Genomic DNA, 24,435 nt, shown 5'->3' on the forward strand with positions numbered 1-24,435 from the left:
AGTTGCGGGTTGTGGAATTATTAATTCATGTCATAGAACAAAATCCTCCAAGAATGAAACTCCAGTTGCTGTAACAATAGTTTATTTTGATTCTTCTTCTGGAGGGGAGGCAGGGTGCGGGTTGCCAGCCAGTCGAGGGAAGCCCATTCCTGAGTTTCTCGAATGTGCTTCAGCTCTGCAGTGCCTGGTGGCTCTCGCCTGTTGTGGACGTAAGCGATGGTGAGGGACACACGTCCTCGTAGGAGGAGGAAAGCCGTTGCTCGGGAATCAGCTGTGTCAAGGGTTTCTTGCAGTTGGAGCTCTGGTTTATCCAGCCTGTCCAGGAGGTGCCTCCTGCCTGAAGGAGCCTTTTAAAGAGATGTTAATGAGCCCTTCTGCCACTTTGGACTTCTTGTGGAACCTTCCAGAAACTGTGCTTCGGGGGAGGGAGTGTGATGAATTGCTGAGTCTGGGTCAGAACACCAAATAGACAAAACTCTAGAATTACATTCAGGTTCTTCAATTTAGTAGGATTTAAAAGAACAGAGGGCCATGCGGGGCTTTCTTTTTTTTTTTAATTTTTATTTATTTTAATTTCAGAATATTACGGGGCTACAAACATTTTGGTTACATAATTTGCTTTTGTACAGTTTGAGTCAAAGTTATAAGTGTGCCCATCCCCTGCTTCCCCCTCCTGCCTGCCTGATTCAAGATTTACTTCAATATGTGCACATAAGTGTTGATTCCTTAGTTCCAATTTAGTAGTGAGTACGTGTGGTGTTTGTTTTTCCATTCCTGGGATACTTCGTTTAGAAGGATGGTCTTCAGTTCCATCCAGGTTGTTACAAAAGGTATGAATTCACCACTTTTTTTGTGGCTGAGTAGAACTCCATATTATACATATACCACAGTTTATTAATCCGTTTGTGTATTGATGGGCACTTGGGTTGTGTCCACATCTTTGCAATTGTGAATTGTGCTGCTGTAAACATTCGAGTGCAGGTGTCTTTTTTATAGAATGTCTTTTTCTCCTTTGGCTAAATAACCAGTACTGGGATTGCTGCATCAAATGGTAGTTCTACTTTGAGTTCTTTGAGGTATCTTCATACTACTTTCCACAGAGGTTGTACTAGTTTGCAATCCTTGTTAGTCCAAACTGTGACAGCTGGAGTCCAGTCTCTGGGGTGACAGGACCACGTCTTTGTCACCTTTTCCAGAACACCAGCAGAAGCTCGGGGCTGAGAGCATCCCCCATGGTCATGTGATCCTGCAGCTAGAGCAGAAAGTGACGTTTAGCAGCCAGGGAGCACTTGAGAGTAGCTAGAGACAGTTCCCCCAGATCCAGCAACTGGAGTCTCCAAATTAGAGCAGCCACCATTGGCTGGGCAGAAAATGATATTAAATTCTCTGTCAGAAGCAAAGTTCTACATGACTGAGCTTCCTAATTGACGGCCCCATTTGCTGAATTATTTAAATCCATATCATTGATTTTCATAATCCATCTCCTCTTAGAATCACAGGATGTTAAAATGAAGTGGAAGAGAACCTAGAAATGGTCGTAATCCAGCCTTCTCATTTTACACTGGAGGAAACGGAGGCCCAGAGAGGTTGTGAGTTGAATAAGGGCACACACAGCAGTGTAGGGCTGAACCTGGAGGAGCCTCAGTCAAGCTGGCGGTGACCAGACAGGCCAGGGCTCCTGTGGTCACGCATCCCGTTGCTCTTCTGTTTGTTTTGTGGGCTCGGCTCCTTATAATCTCTGCACGTGTTTTTACAGTTGGAGTCGTCGGCCAGAAGCTGGACAGAGTCATGGAAAAGGAACATTGCAAAGACACAATAAGAAACATATTCATGCTCACTAGTTATATTAAAAAATGCTTCTTGCTCATATGTCATGAAGATATCTGGAAAATTCCAGTAGAATGTTTAGACTGGCGAAATATTGCAGCTGCCTGTTCAGAATGGTTAAAATCGTTCATGCCATGTATGTATATGATTTAGTTGTTGCACGACTCATATTGTTAACTGGTTATTTTTTTCTGGACGGTTTTGTTAGGATTAATTTTTACAAGCACTAGGCTCGTTTCAATTTATTGACTTTGGATACCCTTTGTTTTGTAACTTACTTTCTTTAAATAGCACACCTTTCCCACTTTATCCCCAAAGTATCAAAATGCTAGGTGCTAAAAGTATGCTGTGCACATAATAAACACTCTCTGAATATATTGGTTGAAAGAGTCAATGCTGTCCTATCCGGACAGGTCTGAATGTTAATTTCTTTTGATTTTCACTATGGCCACGGGGAAAAAAATTCTGTATTTTAAGGAGAATATTAGCTATGTAGTTCCCCCCGCCCCTTTTAGCTCGAATGGAGTCTTAAACAAAAAATTCACATGCATACCAGAGGGCTGGGAGAGGTTTCGTAAATTGAATATGGGGTTATTGTTTGTGTCCACAAAACAAAGCCCTAAATCACATTTAGCATAATTCGTGGTTTTAAATTGGACTGATTTAGCAAGGAGAGTGAAATAATCTCTCATCCTGTCAAGAAGGCGATACCTTTAGACCAGCATTTAATTGCATTGGCAGAGTAACTTTGGGAAGGGGGCAGTAATTCTGGCCGCATTATTCTTGGTTTGTGGCTAAATTGAGATCATCATTTTCTCCTGGTTTCGATAACTTTCTTTATTGCTCTTCAAACTAATCAGATGAAGGGCTTAATGGTAGCTGGAGGGTGGGCAGGGGAAGGGCGAGGTCTCTGGGATGTAGTACTTCACACACTTTATGGTCTGGGGAGGGAACAGGGACAGATGACACCCAGCAGCTCAGCAGGCGCAGGCTGGTGATTTTCTTGGTGGTCATTTACACAAAGCGAGTATCGTTCATTTGCACGGAAGTGCGCTCTTGCCTGTGCACTTAAAAATGTGCCTCTGCAGCCACTTGTGTGGGTGGGGTTCACGTGCATTCGTGTTGGTATCCAAGAGTGCGGGTTAATTCCCAGCTGCCTGGATCATCCCGTGAAAATCTGTCCTCTTACCTCCAGCCACTTCAGGAGCCAATCCAAGGCCCAGTCACCGGACCACTGCCCTCTGCCCGTGTGTCCTAGTCCAGAATGATCCATATTCCTTAAAACCCCTTCTTCCAATGAAAGCATTTCCATTACCTTTTCCAAGCCTTTCCTCTAAAAGAAGTCAGGTCAGCGATGCGTTGGACATCTCACAAAGCTGACAGTGATGACGCAGAACTACCATGAACCGTGTACCTGCCCTCTTGACTTTTGGTCCCTTGGATGTTGTCTGCTGGAGTTCTCGGAATGGCTTTCTCCTTAAATGTTTCAGATGTACGCTTGGCGTTTTACACATTCCTTTGTAGCGGTTCTAAGTGCTCCTGGTTCTGGCTGCAGGCAGGTTTTCTCAGCCTTCTGGGGCACCCTGGAGGAGGAGGCAGGTGGGATGGGAAGACCTCACTGATGTCTGAGACATCACATTTTCCTGTGCTGGACTCAAGGCCTGTGTCAGTGTTCTTAGTTGCCCAGATGGTCGTGGTATTAGAGTTGACATGAACCACGGACAAGCAGATGTTTGTAGAAAGATTGACTGGCAAATGGGGTAGATGAATTACAAACTACTGGAAGTCTTTCTGCTACCAATTTAGAGTCTGTACTTTGGAGATAAAGATGCCTGTGGCTTTTAATTTGCCGGTATATAATGTAGGGAAGGAGGAACCTTTTCGGGTACCCAGTGGTTTATTTTCATCTTTGATCTGCATACCAGTATTCATAGCATGCTATGGAGTTGGCTTTTTGTATTTCTATATAACAGTGTATTGATCGGTTGCTAATCTGATGTAACCTTTGTGTATGTGTGTGTGTACCTGTATTGATCGAGGTGTATTTCTCCAGAGGCCATAATCAGAAACTAGGTAGGTTGAATATTTTCGTCATTTAAGGTTGAGCTTAAATTGTTGTGATTTAATACAGTGTTAAGAGGACAGCTCTTCAGATACTGGATTAAACCAGCTTGGATGTACTGTCACTCAGGAAGGGATTTGGAGCTGTCTTCCTTCTGGTGGAGACAGAAGGAAACCAAAAGGAGGAAAACAGTTGCACTTATTAGACATTATATGACAACTGTAAGTCTATATGCTTTATAATATTCCCTTTTATAGGCTGTTTACGGTACAGAAGTTCTCTTTTGCCCTTTTTATACTTCTTCCCTCCTCTTCGTCCATTTGAAACAAACTACGCCAAATACTTACCTGATTGTCCAAGAAGAAACATTTCTGCTTTTACTTGGTGGACAGTTACTTCCTATGGAAAACCTACCAAAAATGAGTGAGGACCTGTATGCGAATTAGATGATCATATTGGAGTTATAGCTCCCTTTTTTTTTTTGAAGGACAAACCAAGTGTGTTGTTGGCATTCCTTGCTAAGAGGGAGGTTCCTGGATTCACTGTTGAGTATTTTTGTTTCCATAGCGGTGCCACCAAACATAGCAGAACTGAAGAATTTGGAAGTGCTCAACTTTTTTAATAACCAGATCGAGGAGCTACCCACACAGATCAGCAGCCTGCAAAAACTCAAACACCTCAACCTTGGGTGAGTCTTGGTGGAGGCGGAAGGAGAAGAGGGTGGAAGGGGAGGGGGTGTGGGGTGTGGTCACGAGAGAAGGAATCTATTTATGTTATTGCACGGGAGAGGTAGATTTCTAATTTCTTTTTATGTTTTAGGTTTTAAAAAAAGTTTTATTGTTTTAATATAGCCTTTCAATGGCCTACATTAGTGCATATCTATCTGAGAGCTAATTGAGAAGCTAATTGTTGGCGCAGTAAGGGAGTTTTTTTTACTGTATTTTATTTCCCGTAAAATTTTATTTCAGTTGATGTTGACCGAGAAGGGACTTATTTGCACGGCATTAACTGTTCAAACAAGTTGTAATATGGTTGCTTTTTCTCTCCGTTATTAAATAGAAAAAGTTTGCAAAACACCTTCCTTCCATGAAGGGGAGGATATATTCCCTAACACTGCTCCCATAATTCTTGCGATTCTTCTGTGTAGTTGGGAGTTTATAATCCTGTGTCTTTCCTTATGCAAAGGTGAAGAGAAGAGTTTCGATTCAGCTGAGGTTGCAAAACCAGGGAGCAGTGAATAATATTAATAATAATGCCTTATCCTTGTGTGTTGCTTTGTAGTTTTAAAAGTCTTTATGCTGGCATGTGGCCCTCTCCACATTTGTGAGGTAGGAAGGGCAGGCTTTAGTGCTTTAATTTCATAGAGAGGAAGCCAGGCTCTTGCCAAGGGGTTAAGTGACTAACTCCTGAGGTTAGTGGCCAAGCTGAGGAGAGAACCCATTGTTCTGGGTCCATACATCCTCCGTCAGAGCGCGAGACCCCAACCAGAACATTGACTTCTGAATTCCGTCTTCATTGCCGTAGCTGTTAGAAGAAACTGCCCACTCATGTGTCATTCTCTGTGTGAAGTAATGTATTCATTAAATTGTAGTCGCTAAATGTTCTAGTTAAGTTAGTGATTTACGTGGAGTTGCAATAGAAGCTGGCCAGGTATTTATCAATTTAACAGGAAGCAATCATGAAAAAGAAATCTCATTCATGAAGCGATTTTTTTCTTTTTTAGTTCGTTCCTTTCATGGGGAGTTTAGTCAGACACTCTTAGGCTGAAGTTCAGTCTGGCTAAGAGACCATCTTGGTAAGATCCACGAGCCTTCTTTTTTTCTAACATCTGAGGAAAGAGGAGTTTAAAGGAGGGAGAAACGTCACTTTAGATGAGATGATTTTTTTCCTCCCCACGGATTTGTAGACATTTTACCCATCTGGCAAAGCAGAAAAGAAAGGATGCTGCATTTATATCTTGGTTTTGAAGATTATTAAGTCCTATTGTTTAATTTGTATGTAAGCAAGAAGTTAAAACTAGGTATATGTGTATGTATGTCTTAATGTTCATTTTTTCACATATTAAATGGTGATATACATATATTTATGTATGTATTTCACTAGGAACAGTTCCTACGCAATACTAGTATGACCTATTACCATCATCGTCATTGTTTTATTTATTTTTTTCATTTATTTCTATGTCAGGAACCTTGCTGGTATTGGGAATCGAAGGCGTAAGTCACAGTCCTGGCCTTAAGTATGGAGGGGGCCGGCTGTGAGTGAGCAGGAACAGTCTAGCGGGCTCACTGAGACTGATCGTTGGAGGTTGTAGACCTGTGGTGGGCACAGCAAGACAAGAAACACCTGAGTCTGTAGGTGAGGTTCTCAGGAGGGCACACGCAGGGGGTAGCCTTTGAGCCAAGACTTAATGCATGAGAAAGAATTTCTCAGACTTACATATCAAAGAGGCCTCTCAGGTTGAGAGAATGACAAATGCTCAGAGCTCTGCATTTTTCCGGGAATTGTCAGATTTTTGGCCTTTTTGAGTGTCAAGTGCGAGGCAAGGAGCAGTAAGGTAAGAAGCAAGGCTAGACGGGGAATCATGAACGTCTCCTGTTGTTTTAATGAGGACTTGCAGAGTTCCTGACTGTATCCCAGACACAATTCTAGGTACTGGCCGTCCAGTGCCAAGGGAACTTGCGTCACAGTTGGGGAAACCAGCTACAAACAAATAAATGTTTATAATAATGGCAGGGAATCAGAAGTGCTAATGAAGGGCCATGTGTGCTAAATAAAGGGACTCCAATTTTATCCTACTGGCCACTGAGGAATTTGCACAGCAGAGCAGTGGGTATGAGGTAAGGTCAGATTTTCGTATGAAACATCAGTGTGGAGAAGGGGAGGGAGGGAAGGAGGTAGTCTGGAAGTCAGGGGACCAGTAGGAATGTTGGCTTCATGTTCCAAGTGAAATGGGACAGTGACGGGGGGGCCGGGGAGGGATTTCATATGAAAAATACATAGGAGGTAAAATTGACCAGACAGTAACTGTTGGGATGGGGTGATACCTAGATTTCTGTGTCAGGTGGCTGAAATGGAAATAGAGATGGAGACGGGTTTTGGAAGAAGATAACGAATCCAGATTTTGTTCAGTTTGGTGTGAGGTACCTTAGGACAAAGTCGTAAACTTTTCTTTTTCATTGGATGCATCTTAGCTGCCTTCTTATTCTCTTTGGAGTTGTTTGCATTTTTGGCTCTCGGTGTTTCATTGATTGTATAAAGCTTTCTGTATTTAATTACGTAGCTACACAGGGTTGTCAAAAGTTTGAATAAAATTCCTAGTTCTTTGGGAAAGGAGTGAAGATGGTTGTCATTAAAGGGTACTTCTGTCCTCAGATAGCATAAAGAATTATACATGCACATTTAAGGTAAGTTTGAGGAAAGTGATAGCAAGGACTCCTTAGAATAAGAAGCTAGAATAACAATGTATACACAGGAGACCATAAAGCAGAGATGTTAGGCTGCTTGTATGCGTGATTCAAAAGGCAAACTCAACCAAAATTTGCTTTTAAAGTTTCATGTAGTATTCGCTGTTTATTCCGATGATTGCAAGACCTGAAAGAATTCTAGGCCACCTGAATAAATAAAGGAGAGCATAATTATTAATAAGTTCTTAATTCCTTAAAAATGGTTTATTTTATGGAGTTATTTTCCAAAAAAAAAAAAAAATGTAAAGCCATATAGATTCCCGTGTTGATAATTATTTCTAGGATAATTCCACTGTGGGAGCACCATGCCCAACTATTCGGGCATAACTTTTTTGACCTAGAGTTTGTTGCTAGAGCTCTTCTCATGAATACAAAGAAGTTTTCATTAAGTACCATGTTGAGTATGTATGGATTGAGAATTTTTTTTTTTTTTTTGCACTAAGTGTGTGAATAGGTCACTGTGAAGGTGAGAAAAATTAGTACCTTTAGCCAGGAAGGTTTCACTGAGGCAGGCGTACCTGCGGAGGACAGAATGCTCTAAAAGGGAGGCATTAGTGCAGGCCTTCCTGTGGCTTTTGCAAAAGAGAAGGGAAAAAGATGCTGAAAAGCCTTAAACTATCGAGTTTGATAAATTTCTCCATCATATGCAGGCGCTTGCCCATTTCCAGTACGCATCTGAAAAATCTGCTCATGGACACAAAAGAATGTATACTGTTTGGCAGAGCTGAGCGCTAAGCAGCTTTGCGTGCAAACACCTCGGGCGATGTGAGATTAAGCTAGCGTGGCACAAGTAGGAAACCACACTCCATGGTTCAGACCACCCCAGATGGCCTCCTCACGAGGTAGGCTTGCCTGCCTGGGGTTGACTCAAAATTTCTCTCAAACCGTTGGAAAAATACTTGTAGGTCTAGCTGTCACTTCCTAGAAGCCACCTGTGAGCTGTGAATGGCTTTAGGTGCTTTATCTGTTTCGTCCCTCATCCTCTGGGTAATCCTGCCCTGAAGGCTTGTCAGCCTCTTTTTGCAGGTGGAGAAGCTGAATAACTTGGCCAGGGTCACCCAGCTGGCTAGGTGGAGCTGGACTTGTCACCTTACTGTCGCAGACTAAAGCTCCACTCTTCCGCTACCGCACTGTAACCTCTCCCAGAAACCGTGAGCGCTCGTGCTCTCAGAGGGGAGCCCTGGGAACAGAAGTGTCACAGGTGGACATGTGGATGGATGGAGATGGACATTAAATAGCACCCGCTGTGCGGGGCCAGCGTATTCCGTCCTTCGTCCTGCAGAAAGGTACTCTTCTGGCTCACTGAGCACGTGGGCTGGTGTCCGGAGAGACAGCCGCCATCTCCCCAGTTCCTCCCCTGCTTTGTGGCTGGGCTGTTACTTGCAGTTCTGGACTTTATGGAGCATCTGTTTAAGTGAGGGCTCCCCTTCTACCTGCCAGGTTGGCGGGCCGCCTACTGTCACTAGTATCAGCTACACGAGAGGCTCTGCTGTGTTCCTCACACGTTGTGGGTGTTGGTTTATCACTCAAGGGAAAAAAAGAACTTGCGATTAAGTAGATTCTTGCCACTAGGAGGTGGAGAGGCTCGATGCTTGCTCTCGGCTGGAGGTTGGATGGTTGGCCTCTTCCCTCCGAGGCTGTGGACCCATGGATCCCCTATACCTGCTATTGCCACAGTGTATTTCTGTACTTGGAAAGAAAAACTTTAAGTATCAGCAATCTTCAGAACCGGATAACCGAAAGCAATATTTAAAGACAGAAGCAACTAATGTATGCTTCTCTACGTTTCTTACAATCTCTGATTTTCTTTCAATTTATTTAGAATCCTTGCATTGGAGTCCGAGGGTTAAGAGTGGCTTTGGCCTCCGGGCGGGATGAGGTACTTTCAGACACCTGTCACCTTCATCGGTCAAGACAGAAGCCCTTGGTCCTTAACCTCTCCTAGGCTGTTTTCTCATCTCAACATAGAAATAATTATAAGCTCTGCCTTGCCTGTAGTACAAGGTAGTCTTAGTGAACAAGTGAAATACTTGGCATAACTGTGCTTCACACATTGCGGATTCATAGAGTATATGAATAGCTACTGTTACCATTGCAGGAAATAGTCAGGGAGGTCATTTTGCTGAGCGTAAAGTCTGTCTGGGGCTTTTCCACCCGAGAGGTGGAAATCCGCTTTCTTCTCGTGGCTTCCCTCTGCTGACAGCTGTTTCTCGCGAGGCCTGCTTGGTAGGCGTGGACAGGATTGTGTCTGTTACGAGAGGGATCGATGCCTAGAATGATTTTTAGCGTCACAGTCCCTTCCACCTTTCAATATCTGTCAACTTTTATTAAATTTTTTTAATTGGCTTTTAAGTATGCTCAAAGGGATCTGCATTAAGAAAAATGAAGGTCTTGAAGAAAAGGAGAAAAAATAGTAATAGAAAAAAATTTCCCTTAGACTTCATTGGAGACACACACACACACACACACACACACACACACATGCACACATGCACGCATGCAGTTGACCCTTGAGCAACGTGCGGGTTCGGGCGCTGGTCCCCACCCCAGGCACTCAAGAATCTACATAAAACTTTCGACTCCCCAAAAACTTAATTACTAACAGCCTACTGTCGACTGGAAGCCCTACCAATAGCATGATAGTCGATTTACACATATTGTGTATGTTATATGTATTGTATACTGTATTCTTACAGTAAAGTAGGCTAGAGAAAAAAATCATATTAAGAAAAATCGTAAGGAAGAGAAAATACATTTACTGTTTTAGAAGTGGAGGTGAGTCCACTTAAAGGCCTTCATTCGCACCATCTTCATGTTGAGGAGGCTGAGGAAGAGGAGGGGTTGGTCTTACTGTCTCGGGTGGCAGAGATGGAAGCAAATCCACGCATAAGTGGACGTGCACAGTTTAAACCATGTCGTTCAAGGGTCAACTGCATAACTTTTTAAATTTTTCAATTGTGGTAAAATATACATAACATAAAATTTACCATCTTAACCATTTTTGTAATATGCAATTCAGTGGTGTTAAGTATACTCACATTGTTGTGCAGCCAATCTCCAGAATGTTTTCATTTTGCAAACCTGAAACTTTACACCCTTTAAATAAGTCCCCATTTTCCCTCCCTTCCCCAGTCCCTGGTAGCCTCCGTTCTAATTGAAGATAATTTTGAATGCTAGTAGTCACGGAACAAAAAAGTGATTTTTCTTCCCTTCCATGAAAAGGAATAGATGAGGCCGGGCGCAGTGGCTCACACCTGTAATCCTAGAACTCTGGGAGGCCAAGGTGGGAGGATCACTTGAGGTCAGGAGTTCAAGACCAGCCTGAGCAAGAGTCAGATCCCATCTCTACTAAAAATAGCAAAAAATTAGCTGGGCAACTAAAAATATAGAAAAAAAAAAAATTAACCAGGCATGGTGGCACATGCCTGTAGTCCCAGCTACTCGGGAGGCTGAAGCAGGAGGATCGCTTGAGCCCGGGAGTTTGAGGTTGCTGTGAGCTAGGCTGATGCCACGGCACTCTAGCCTGGGCAACAGAGTGAGACTCTGTCTCCAAAAAAAAAAAAACAAAAACAAAAAAGGTAGTAAATGAAATAAAGCAAAAGTATGAAGACTACAAAGCTTAGTGTGTATATTTTGGGATGTTGCTACATTCATAAGAAAGTGTTTCTTTACAAGGACAGATATTTTGTGGTGGTTTAAGTTTCTGTGTAAAACAGTGATTGCTTCAATCACTGATTCACTCACTTCACCATTGGAGAAAATGAGAACTAAGAAATTTTCAGAAGTTTCATGAACATACAGGTTCTCTGACTGAAATTATTAGGCTGAGTAAGACAAATGCCGCATGCTGTCACTTATATGTAGTGTGTGAAAAAGTCGAAGTCATGGGAACAGAGACTAGCATGGTGGTTAGGAGAGGTATTGGGAAGATGTTAGTCAAAGGACACATCTTAGGAACAAGTTTAAGAGCTCTATCGTACATCACGGTGACTACAGGAAATAACAATATATGGTATACTCGAACGTTGCTACAAGAGTAGCTTTTCAGTGTCTTCACCACAAAAAAACAAAAAAAATAGTATGTGAGGTAAGGCGTATGTTAAACAGCTTGCTTTAAGCCATTCCACCATGTATTATACATATATCAAAAGATCATTCTGTACAGCATAAATATATGCAGTGTTCACTTGTCAGTTAAAATACCTGAATAAATAAAAGCTTTAAAAATTAAAAATAATAAAGTGACCCTAGAGTCATGGTACTCTTTGATGCTTTCGGCCTGTGAAACAGGCGATCTCAGTGCTGTGTATAAACGTGTGGTTTTCAGGTAATGACTTTGATGTTTCCCCCCAACGACAGCATGAATAGGCTGAACACCCTGCCTCGAGGATTCGGGTCCCTGCCAGCTCTCGAGGTTCTCGACTTGACCTACAACAACTTAAATGAAAATTCTCTTCCCGGGAACTTCTTCTACCTTAGTAAGAAACTTTTAATTCTATAAATCTCCTGACCATGGTACTTGGCGTTCTAAGAGTGAAATTTATTTGCCAGGGCCCGCACTCCAAGAGAAATTATTGGACGTATATATTTTTTTCTTCACAGATCCCTTTTGAATATTTCTTCGTAGCTCAGCAGTTTGTATATTTGATATATAGTTATGTGACACTGTTGGGCTCAAGTAGACTTAATGTCATATTAACTTTCTGAGAGAGATTATGTACCTAAATGAGATCAAGCCGCACATTCAGCTGAGAGACTTGACTTTCTTTTTAAAGAGCATGCCAAAAAGAGAAAAAGTAAAAAAAAAAATGCATCCTCCCATGTTGCTGTTAATTCTTTGTGGGATATTTGCCCAACATATTCCAATCAATTATTTATAAAAATATTCATTAATAAACCACTAACAGAATTTTTAAAATTCCCAGCCAGGATTCTTGTTTCAAGCCTTTAAAATCGTCATCTTATTGATATATTTGTCCACGACACAGTCAAACATTAAGGAATTGTTAGCCACAAATGAACATGCTTTATCCTTTTATAGGCAAACAAATTTCTTGCTACAGGTGCTCCGAAAAATTAGGAAAAAAAATGATTTTCTGGAAACTCATGAAATATTTAGGGAAAGGTTTGCCTCTGTGAAATGCATATTCGACTTCTCCAAATGGTGACATAAATGGCATGCAGAAAATCTGAATTTTCTGAGCTGGTCTATGAAATTTCATTTTTTTGACCCATGTACACTGTCTCTCTCAGACTGTCTCAAACATGTGAAACCAATTGTAAAATATTTTCTTGGGCCATGGAGGAGATTGCACTTATGCCGTTATAGTAACATACAGTTCTTTCCAATTTTAAAACATTAGACTATAATTAAATATCTGTAAACAAATTAAAACGTGTCTAATTATGCTCCTCCTTTTTGGTTGAGGATAAAAAGATGCTTTAGGATTTTAACCTTCAATAGTTTGGGATCAGGTTGTCATTGTGTAATATCGTGAATAAATTTCAGCTTACTGATACGCTTGCGTTAGGGTTTACTCTGTTCATTCCACGTCGTTATTTTAGCCACTTTGTCCTCATTTATTTTTGTCCCTGAGGCTATAGAAACAAGTAATAATAATTAGTCCCATTGTAGAAGCAATGAACTGTGGTTAAAGCCTCCAATCCCAGAAAACCTTTCATTTATTTTCAACATAGTTCTATTTACATAAGAAAAGTTCGGTTTTCACCTAGTTCTATTTGCATGAAAGAGCCTTTTTTGCTCTAGGTATCGACGCAAGTGGCACAGTGGTTTTCTTTGTTTTACTTTGAATGCAAACGGAGTAATAAATGCGAATCGGAAGTAATAGAGAAAAATAGCTCTCTTTGCTGAAAATGCCTTGAAACTCTGTGCCAAAAACGGCTGGTGCCCACAGCTGCTAATTGCATCAGTCCTCTTGGATATAGATGTTTTCCTGGACACACCAGCCACACAATAAACCAGTAGATCTGAGTTTGACCCGCATGTTATTATTGGGAGTCCTAGGTATGTCACGGGCTCTCCACCACGCCGGGGTTATTAATCAAAGCTGACTCCCTGGTATTGATCAGACCTCAAATGGTTGGGTTCCATGCCACCCTGTTTATATATTGCTGTTTAATTTGCAGCCACCCTGCGTGCACTCTATCTAAGTGACAACGATTTTGAAATCCTGCCGCCAGATATCGGGAAGCTCACAAAGTTGCAGATAGTAAGTAATTTATCTAAATTCTTAGAAAATCAATTCAATTCTCCAGCCCTTGTAGGAGTAGAATCAAGTCAATTTGAGCAGGAGTAAGGTTTGTTTTGCAGGAATAAACTACTACTCCTGATAGTGTTTCTTGTTTATCGGCAGACACTTGTAAATAAATGGGAAGGATTGAGCGTGAGAAGAAAAGAGGGCGTGGAATAGAACGATTGTTGCTGGGCAGCACCTTTTGATGTGAAATTGTTTTGACAAAGCCTTGTTTTCTTATATTTAGCTCAGCCTCAGGGATAATGACCTGATCTCGCTGCCGAAGGAAATCGGAGAGCTTACCCAGCTTAAGGAACTCCACATTCAGGGGAACCGCCTGACTGTTCTGCCCCCAGAGCTAGGTAAGGTTGCTGAAGAATGAACTGAGGTCTGGGTCTAATTAATAATAATTATCCTGATGCAGCAATTCTCCGCAGTCTCTCTCCTCTTCTTGGCAAACACTTTCCACCTAGACACCCAGTTCTGATCATTTTATGACCGTTTGTCACTGATCAGAGTTCACTGTTACGTTTTCGACCTTCCCATCGTGTCCAGTGTCTCAGAAACTCTAGGTGACAGATGACTCAGCTTCTTGGCATGACATAATAAGCTTGGGATTCGTAGTTAAAGTCTCATCCATGGCTCCTCATTTACTAGCTGGGTAAGCTTTCTGGGTCCTGGTTGGGTTATTAGTAACTTATCAAAGCATGACTCTTATTTTTAAATTTTCCTTAATTAATTAATTAATTTTTGCCCTTAAAAACTTTTACCAAATAGGTAAAGTATTTGTTACGGCTACTTGAAAATACCTTTGCTGGTCGTGAATGTGGTTCTCTTCTGATCCCATCGCCAGTGGGGATTGTTGAATGTGTTGTTGCCGGGAATTCCATGGTCCTGCTCCTGGCAGCCGAATCCCCGTTCTCTGCCTGGTCATTCCCATGGCCCAGGGTGGGCTCGTGGGCCCCCTCATAAATAACCTCCAAACCAGTGATTCTGTTCCTGTTTTGCCCTGTTTGTGAAAGGTTCATGAAGTCACTTCTCTTTTTCTCATGCAGATTTTCTGTGACCTCTAATTTCTTCCATCCTTTGAACTGTGTGGTTTTCTCTACTGCGATTTTTTTGCTTTTCCGCTCCAAAATACTATAATTTAAAAAAAAAAAAAAAACACACTCACATTGAACCCACAGTTCCTCAAACACATCTGGTAGTTTTAAAGAGGCCAGTTATTATAAATTAGAATGCAAGCACCATGAGGACCGAGGCGCTTTTCTGTTTGTTCCCTGCCGAGTCCCCGCGCTCACGTGTGCCCGGCACGTGGTAGGTGCGCAAAGAGCGTGTATTGGATGAATTAACGAAATGAAGGCTTTGGATGGTGAGATGTTATGCAGAGTGTGACTCGGGCCAGTGTCACCCTGTGGGAAAACACGGCTACGGAACTAATCCTATCAGCGCAGAGTCTGTCAGGCAGCACTAATCTTAAGGAGAAGCACTCGCATGATTTCGTGGAGCGAATGTAAAAGTTGCAAAGTTGCGCCTCCACTTTTCCCATTTCCTTTAGCTCCTTTGTTGGTGTTAAAAGGCCCGGGTAGGGGGTTATTTTGTGATTTTTAAGGGCTGGGAAATAACTCAGCACCTTCTCTTCATTGAGCCACAAGTACTCAAGTTTTGCTTTGGGAGCAGGGTACAGGATCAAGAAAAGCTTTTTGCAAAAATTTTTAAGGCAAAAAAATTCTTGTTAAAGGAAAGATTTGTATGGTGGTTGTTAACCATAAGTGTCAGCATTAGAATTTTTGAGGAGCTTTTGCAGAATATAAACACCCACGCCCTCCCCAGCCTACTGAATCAAGATCTCCATGAGTGAGATGAGTTCTGTGTAATTTGATAAAACCCACTTAATACTTCTGACATGCATCCTTGGCTAGTGTGATTAGTAGAAACAGGAAAATGAAGGTATATTTTGTTGTTTTATTTTATGTCATTTTTTAAGCAATGAGGCAATGTAGGATATTATATTAAACAATTATTTTAACAGCTATTAATGTGTTACAAAAGTGCCTAGTGAACCTAGGCATGCCTATGCATATATTTTAAAGTCTTATTCATCTCACTATCCTATTGGAATACTACATATAGATAGACATGTTTGTCTGACATTTCTCTTAACTCTCCAATAACAAGTTTTATGTATGTGTGTGCGTGTGTGTATATATATTTTATTCAGGAGTAGAATTGAGGGGAAAGGCTTTAAATGGCTTGACTTTTGCTGGCTGTATCTAGAAAAGCTTAGTCTTAATCTCTGCCTGGTGGCAGTTTTTTCTAATTGCAGGCAGACACTTAGTTGGAAATACATGATAAACCTTTGAGAGTCTCTGTTACAAATCTAAATTTAGGATGAAGAGATATGTATTATTTATCTTTGAACCATGATTTTTTAAATTAAGAATAATATAATAATATAGTAATAGCTATTATAATAATGTAGTAATAGCTATTATAATAGCTAGTATATATTAAAGCCTTGTGTCCACGGTACTTTGATGAGTGCTTTTCCTGTAATATCACCTGTAATTGTCATAAGACTCGTAAGGAGACTTTTTAGAGATGAGGAAACTGAGGCTTGGAGAGGGTTGGTGACCTGTCTGCAGGGACACAGCTAGCGAGTCGCAGAGGTGAGATTTGAACCTGACAGTGTCTCCTCCAGGTCCACACTCCTGGTCACTGTGGTGTGCTCCTGCCACCCGTACGCCAGAGGGAGGCATCCTAGACATGCGGTTTTCAAGTCTGAACAAAACACAGCACCGGCCCACCCTCCCAGAATGGCAAGAGGAGAGGTGGCACTAGATGGTCAGTTGCGTGGCGAGCTTTCCCGGTGCATGAGCAAGGCTGAGATCGCACTTTGCGGACTGCAGCTGAGATGGCCTCTGCAAAACCACCTGTCATTCCGCTGTTCCGTTCCAAGCCAGGTGCATTGTCCCTGTGGTTCTTTCCCCTCGGTACACATGCACCACAATAGGAATGGCTTCTGTTCGTCTGTGTACCGGATTCCAAAGGCGACCATCTGGAGGCCGCTTCTGGCTGGCTGCTGAGCAGTGCCAGGGCCTGATGTCCTCGAAGCTTATTATAACTGTCCCCGCAGCACCCACTGGCCGCAGGTTTGCTCCTGGGTGCGTTTTGAAGTGTGGATGATGATCGCTCCCCTGTATATTTATTTTTTGCATATACAAATGTACAAGATACATGCTTTTGAGATTTCTGCGGAATTTCCTTTCAAACTAAATCCAGAATTTTTTAACTTGAAACCTTGTTGGTACATGTGTTTCAGCCAGTCAAGGGACTCCAGATGAGGTCTGGCTCGTCAGATCTAAGAACACAGAGGGACGCAGTAAGGGCCTGGTTGGAGTTTTAATACGTGATTGTAGTACTTTCCTGTTGTACGTTCTTGAATAAATTACTTAAACTGTTATGTTTGGCTCTTAAAGAGCACTTGCTTTCATAGTAGTCCCTGTACCTATAGAAAATGAGATGTAAGTTGGATCTGTCACTCACCCCTTCCTGTATTCATTGATTCATTCAGATATTTATTAAGTTCCTACTTTAAGCCAGGTCTGGAGTCCAAGGAACTTACTTTTCCAATAAAGTAGAATGTACTTCTTCAACAACTGTTTGAGTCCCCGCATCATGTATTTGCTAGAGAGTATGACAAGAGACACCCCTTGCGGAGGTGGCATCTTGGGATGAGAAGAAAGAAAAAGAATCAGTGAGAATGAGTGACACGAGGTGTTCAGAGGTCTGGGAGAAACTTAAGCCTGGAAGGGAGTGCCAGGCTGGGGGAGTGGTGATCACAGGACACGCCTTACTGGTAAGATGACACCTTTTAGTCACCTCAGGGAGGGAGGGAGCTCTCCTGGCAGAGGAGACAGCATGTGCAAAGGTCCTGGGGATGGCTCATGTGTTGAGGAAGAGCAAGAAGTCTGGCATAGCTGGAAGAGTGAGTGAGGGGGGAGAGTTCTAAGAGCTGAGCTTAGGTAGGAAGTGGGGAGTGGTTCACAGGGGAACTTGTGGAGTGTTGTCCAAACCTTAGCTTTTATTCTGAGTGAAACGGACTCCGCATCGATGCTCCCGTCCCAGTCACCACAGCGTGTGCATTTGTTACCGCACGTGGGAAAAGGGACTTTGCTGATATGATTTAGAGCCTTGAGATGGGGAGATTCTCCTGGGTTACCCAGGTGAGTCCAGCGTAATCACAGGAGTCCTTACAAGAGGGAGGCAGGAGGGTCAGAGGTAGTAGATGAAGACGTGCCGATAGAAGCAGGAGGCTGGAGTCACCGTGGAAGGGGCCAGGATCCGAGGAATGCAGGCGGCCTCCAGGAACTGCAAAAGGCAAGGAAGTGGGGTTTTCTCCTAAAGTCTCCAGAAGGAACGCAGCCCTGCTAACACCTTGAGTTTAGCTCCGTAAGATCCAGTTTCACACTTGGGAAATCCAGAACTGTCAGCGCATAGATTTCTGCGGTTTGAAGCCACTGCTTGTGGTCATTGGTCACGGCAGCAGCAGGAAGCTGATATAAATGGGGAAGACTTGGGAAGGGTTTTGAGCAAAGGCGTGGCGTGACCTGACTTATTTTTCAAAGGCACTCTTTGGCTGCTGTGTTGAGAATAGGCAGACGGACGGGGGGCACGGGTAGAAGCGGAGAGTCAAGATGGGAGACTCTTGTCCCATCCAAGTGGGAGTGAGCGGTGGCTTCCTCCCAGGGGGAGTGGCGGGCAGATACTGGACCTGTTCCAAGGGCAGGGCTGCCAGGAGCTGGTGATGGATTAGATGAGGAGGTGAAAGAGTCAGGTTAATCCTGAGGTTTGGGTCCTGAGTGGCTAAAAGGCCGGGGACAGTCACACACAGTAGATTGGGAAGATGGGGGAGGAGCTGAGTTTTGAATATCCTACGTTCGACATGCCTTCTGGGTAGCTAATTGAGAAGGCAATGGGGTACTAGAACCTGGAGTTCAGAAGAGAGGTCTGGGCTGCGTAGGTGATTGTGGGCGTTATCAACATAAATTTAATGCCACAAATTGGATGAGACCCCTTGGATGTGACTGCAGCGGGAGAAAGATTGAGCCATGAAGCACTTTGGCTCCTAAATACTAAAGCCAGAAGGATGGAGGATGTGTGTGGGTAGGGCCGGCTTCCAGGCCAGCATCCGTGGCCACGTCAGGGGCTGTGTCAGCGTCTCCCTGGTTGGGACCACAGTGGCTCTGTGTTGCTAGAGCTGTGTGGGATGCTTTGCTTCATGGGAAAAAATGGTTCTCTCTGAGCGGGGGTTGAGGCCACCCTCATTTTTCCTGGCCTCTGCAGTTAATTCTGCTGGTGAGTGACAATGTAATACCCAGAATTGAAATCTCCTCCTGAGCCTGCCCGAATTCAAGAGTCTGGTTTTGGCCAGCATTTTCAGGCAGCATCTAATCTCTCCTAAAAAGCAGCCATGTGATTTACTGTAGGTTCAATCCCCTCCTCATCTTTCCTCTATATATTATTTCTTGGAAGAATTATTATTAATAACAATTAGTGGAGAAGATAAAAGACCTGCATTGGTAGAAAAGGAAGTAAAGGCAGATTTCTTGCCTGATCCTTAGAACAGGTAAACAGCACTAAGAAAAATAGCATAAAGGCGATTTCCGAGCTGGCGGCTACACCTGGCGGTCGTGAGCAGTATTAAGTTCCACTTTTGCATTTTCTTACTCTTAGATGAGACGGTCGTCTTGTGAGCTGAAGATTTGAACCATGTTTTGCATGGTTCTCTTTCCTGAGGGTTCCATGGTTTCCATTACTTGTTCTTAATGGAATCATTTCTGGTTTCTTGGCTTCTAGACATTGACGGGACCCCCCTTCAGTATGTGTCACTCAAATAATTGCCCTTGGAGAAGAGAAGAAAATCTCATTGGTCAGCTAGGTATGCAGCAAAGCTGAGTGTTTGGGACGTCAGAACCTTATCTGCACCAATCTAAGCTGCCTATGGGACATATGTCTGTGATGCCCCGCACACCTGGGGCTGCCTGGCCTGGTGTCCTACTTCACGTGCTGGTAATCGTTACTGTTTTTACTACAGGAACCATGAGAAGCATATGTAGTCTTTCTAGCACACTCGTGAAGTGTGGAAGCAAATGTCAGTCCCATTCACAGAGTAAGTGATGTCGTGAATTGAGAATTTCCTCCTAATTGTGTTCTCCAGGATGAACAGAATTAAGGAAGAGTAGCTAGACCAGTCTAAGATCTTTTCTCGTGTATCTCTTAATCCTTTTCCTGTGGACAATGAGTAAGTAAAGAGAAATCCTTTCTTTGCTGAGGCGGGCAGGAAGGAAATCCAGTGTTCTTTGGCCAATTAAGTCACTGGTTATAAGTGTCTTGTTTATCTTCTCTTATATTGACGTCACTCTGTTCAATTGGTTCCCAATTATTTTATCCAGAGGTTTAAAACATGTTTTTAATGCAAACAGAGGAGTATAGAGGTTGATTGTTTGTCTCTTCGTAACTAGGCTTGGGTTCAAATCTCGCTGTTTCAGTTCCTTGTTCTGTGACTTTGGACAAGTTATTTTACCTTCTGTGCCTCGTGTAAAATGAGAGTGAAAACAGCCCGCACCTTGCAGTGTCATCGTGAGGATTAAAAGGATAATCCACATAAGGAATTTAGCCTTGTGTCAGGAATGAGCACAGCTGTTCAGTAAATGTTAGGTAGATGCGCGCACGCACACACACACACACACACACACACACACACACACACACGGACGCATGTGCGGTGGGGAGGATTTTTATACCATTAAACCTTGGCTATTTAGAGGCCAGCTTTTCTGAAACCTGAGCTCTTCTGAAACAGCCTGAGCATAGAGGTCACCTCCACCCCACCCTTTTGACGGGGAGGAGGCAGTGAGTTGCTGAGAACCTGGTGAGAAAGAACGACAGGATAGATCCAGAGGCCAATGTCCCCTCACACAGTGTGATGGGTTGGTGTATCCTACGGATAAAAGAAAAGCTTTGCATCATCCTCGTGTGAAAACTGAGGCGCATAGGAAGTGTCAGAATAGAAAAGCAAGGATAAAAGAAGGGGGCAGAAGAGACTGAAGCTCAGATGAGGGGGGCTGTACGTGGCTGGTGCTCAGGGTGGGCAAGAGACGCAGCACGAAGGTGTCGCTGCAGTCAACCTCTCCTGCTAGCTTCATAGTAAGAGTCAAGTGATTTTCCACATCTCTGCCTTTTTTGTGAGTTTCATATGGAGACTGAGAGCAGGTCACCTGGTTCTTCTACTTAGAAAGCTCTGTGGCCGGCTCTTTGGTTGGGCCATTGCTTGCTTGGTTGCTTCATTCATTCATCCATTCATCCATTCATTCACTTCTTTCTTTTTGACATCCTTTGTGTATTAACTTGTCCTCAATAAGCGTTAAGTACTTTGTAGTACTTGCATGAACTCACTGGACTCATTTCTTTCTTCCCGTGTTAACATCTGCCACTCTGCAAGTGGCAACACCGTTTTCCAATTGTTTCCTTTCTCGCGGTCTCATGTTCCCTTCTGTGACGGTGCCCATTTCATTGTGATGGTTTTTTCCAGAGCGTGAAGTCTGTTCTGGAGTTGGGCAAGCTAGTTTAGCTATCACGTGAAATCTTTTAATTCTTTCCTTGAGAAAGGCTGTAATGTGATTATTAACCATATGTAGAATAGTCAGATTCAAAAGATATAATAAGCAAGTTTCTTTACTTTCTTTCTTTTTTTTTCCCCTCAGTCTAGGACCTCCATCCTGGGCAATTACCTGCCCTAACCCAGGACAGCTTTATATTGTTATCAGAATTGGTTTTCTCTGCCTAAATCCTGTTGCTATGAAAAGTAGAGCCAGCTTAATAGATAGAGCAGTAAGTGGCAAGGACTTTGTGGAATTGTAAACTGTGCCACTTGTACATGTACAAAATTGAATTTGTCAGTTGATCACTAACAGTTTTGAGATTAATTTTAAGCTTGGTAGAATTACACAAATACCTTAGTGTTTATGTAGAATATCATAATGGACAGAATAGTTTCATGCATTTAATCTCAGTTCTGTAATGAAGCCAAGGAGAATTCTATGGCCTCTTTTTAAAGGTGATGGAACCAAGGGAGAATGTGACTTGCTTAAATCTACATTATTGTCATGACTTATTATTGATAGAATCCAAAGTTCAGATCTTTTGACTTCAACAATAAGTGTTCCTCCCAATAAAATACCCATCAGTGTATCAATACTGAGCCAATAAAAAGGCCTATAAGTTACCATTAGATGACAGATTGCAGTGATTCCAAATATATGCCTTAATTTTATTTGAAAAATAAAGAAAACGTAGGGAACGGAGTATTTGTACTCAACTTTAAATTTTTCACTTGGCTTTTATAGCCTGTTCTTACATTTTATTTCTGTGTTAATATTTCTTTTGCCGTACTTCACACACAAAAAATCACACATCATATCCTTTGATTCCTGTGGTCTTGGTTGATAATCAAAAATGACTCCCATCAAGTTTCCTACGTGATATTTTTTAACAAGTCCCGTTTTATATATTCTATTTCAGTGACTCTCTTGCCCCAGAAAATGCTTTAAGCATGGATTTTTAAAATGCTAAGTGAATTATATTTCTACCTGGTAAGTTATTGCCTTAAAGGGGGTGGGAAGTGGCAACACATAAAATGTTTCCGTTCCGTCGTATAAATTTCAGGAAGCCCAACGTCAGGTTCAGTGTGATTGAACGTGCGCATCAATCTGTGTTAACGCCAGCTGGTAAAGCCCGCCACTGTTTGCAGTGGACTGCCTTTGATTTAATAGGACACTAAATGTATTTCCGCCCTGGGAGAAATGCCCGCAGAACTGAGATTCCAGATTTAATTTTTTTTTTTATTCCGGAGGCATGTCTGTAAATACAGTTGTTATCACCCGAATACATATATAATATCTTACATTTATGTAGCATCTCCCTTCAAATCATATCCTATATATTATAGTATTCCTGTTAAAAAAAAAAAAAAAAAAGCAGCGTTATTTTGAGTCAGACCCGAAGGGTATTGCAGGCCTTGTCATACCATCATGGATCAGCCTTTCTTATTTATGTTTATTTAGGCCTTTCCAGAATTGGATTAATTTCGTAAGTTGACTGCCTGCTGCATGAAGCATCTAACCGTGCCTTTTGTAATTCTGTTAAGTCTTGGGCAGTAGCCTGTATCCCGACATTAGTAAATAAGGCCATGCTCATTCTTACCATACGTTTAATGATTTTAATATGCCTTAGTACTGTCTCTTTAGCCTTTTATATTTGCTGTTTTTAAAAGAATGGCTCTTCTCCTTAGATAGCTTCTGTCTAATCTACCATATCATATCAGATTCTGACGTTTGGTTTTTTTGTATAGTATATTCTTGTAACTGGTTGGGGACCAGTGGTAAGTGAAACATACATAATCCCTGCCCTGATGAAGGAAATCTTTGAAAGAAAGAAACAATTAAATAGGTAAACATTACAAACTGGAAATCATAGCTAATACCCAAAGCTGCTAGGGTGTAAGCTCCCTGAAGACATTGGTCTAAGCCACCCTCATCTCTCACCTGGCTGGCAACAAGAGCCTCCTAACTGGTTTCCTGCTTCCTGCCTTGTTCTGGCCAATCCGTTCTTCACACAGTGGTCAAGGTGATCTTATAAAATCACAAACTGGATTTTATCCCTTTGCTGATTAGAGTTCTTTAGTGTGTCCTGTGAAGCTTTAAGACTTGGAATGGCCTGGCCGCCATGTTTTTCACGCTACTTCCCCACTCCCTGCCCCCACTAAGGGCTGGTCTTAACAGCCTCCTCTCACCGTTTTATGATCTTTGCTCTCTCCTTGGAATTTTGATCTCCTGTATATTTACATCGTGTCTTTGGGTACTTACATGTTTTTTCCTCAAATGAGCTCTTTCCTGACTGTTTTCTAGCCCAACATTTCCCTTCTGTTTTTCTTTGTTTGTTTGTTTGTTTTTTACTGTGGCATGTTGTTTTTTTTTTTCATGCATAGCACTTTTATTCAACATAATATTTATTTAGCACAAACTATGTGTCATGCATCATTCGAAGTCCCTGAGCAGATGTTAGTAGGAAACAAAAACATCTCTCCCTTTATAAAGGTTTGGGTCTATGATCAACTCAAATTACTGTTTCTGTATGATATGACATAAATTTTCTTCTATGTAAATAATTACTTCAACACCATTTCTAGACAAGAATTTCCTTCTATTGAATTGCTTTGGTGCCTTAGTCAAAAACCAATTTATTATGTAAGTATATTTCTAGAGTATATAATATTAATATGCTTCATTATAGCAGTACCACACTGTTTTGATTACTGTATCTTCATAGAAAGTCTTGAAATCACATAATGTAAGTCCTCTAACTTTTTTAAGATTATTTTGGCTATTCTATATCCTTGGCACGTACATAAAAATTTTAGAATCAGCCTGCTGGGATTTTGTTTGGGATTTGGCTGAATTGACAGATCAATTAGAGACTTAGCATCTATGTTAACAATATTGAGTCTTCCAATCTGCAACATGATGCATATCTCCATTTATTAGAATTATAAGATTTTTTTGATAAATTGACTTGATTCCTATGGCCTAAAAGGTCCAGTGGGGTGGGGAACCTGTGGCCTTCTGGATCCTTGAGTGTAGCTTTTGGACAGAATCCAAATTTTACAGAACAAATCCTTTTTATGAAGGGTTTGTAGGCTTCAGAAGTGGTCTTGTTTGTAGAATGATTTATCATGAAAGGGTGTTGAATTTTTGTCAAATGCCTT

General features: G+C 42.1%; 1 protein-coding gene across 1 annotated transcript in view; it reads left to right on the forward strand.

The window, feature by feature from the left end:
• The window catches only part of RSU1 (Ras suppressor protein 1), a 182,585-nt gene that overhangs the window by 38,669 nt on the left and 119,481 nt on the right, over window positions 1-24,435 (forward strand). The window contains exons 4-7 of the mRNA XM_012660931.1: window positions 4,457-4,577; window positions 11,716-11,834; window positions 13,504-13,586; window positions 13,858-13,972. Coding sequence (XP_012516385.1) covers window positions 4,457-4,577; window positions 11,716-11,834; window positions 13,504-13,586; window positions 13,858-13,972 — 438 coding nt within the window. The remainder of the gene's footprint in view (window positions 1-4,456; window positions 4,578-11,715; window positions 11,835-13,503; window positions 13,587-13,857; window positions 13,973-24,435) is intronic.

Source organism: Propithecus coquereli, unplaced genomic scaffold (assembly GCF_000956105.1).
Source record: "Propithecus coquereli isolate 6110/MARCELLA unplaced genomic scaffold, Pcoq_1.0 Scaffold69, whole genome shotgun sequence".
Classification (NCBI taxonomy): domain Eukaryota; kingdom Metazoa; phylum Chordata; class Mammalia; order Primates; family Indriidae; genus Propithecus; species Propithecus coquereli.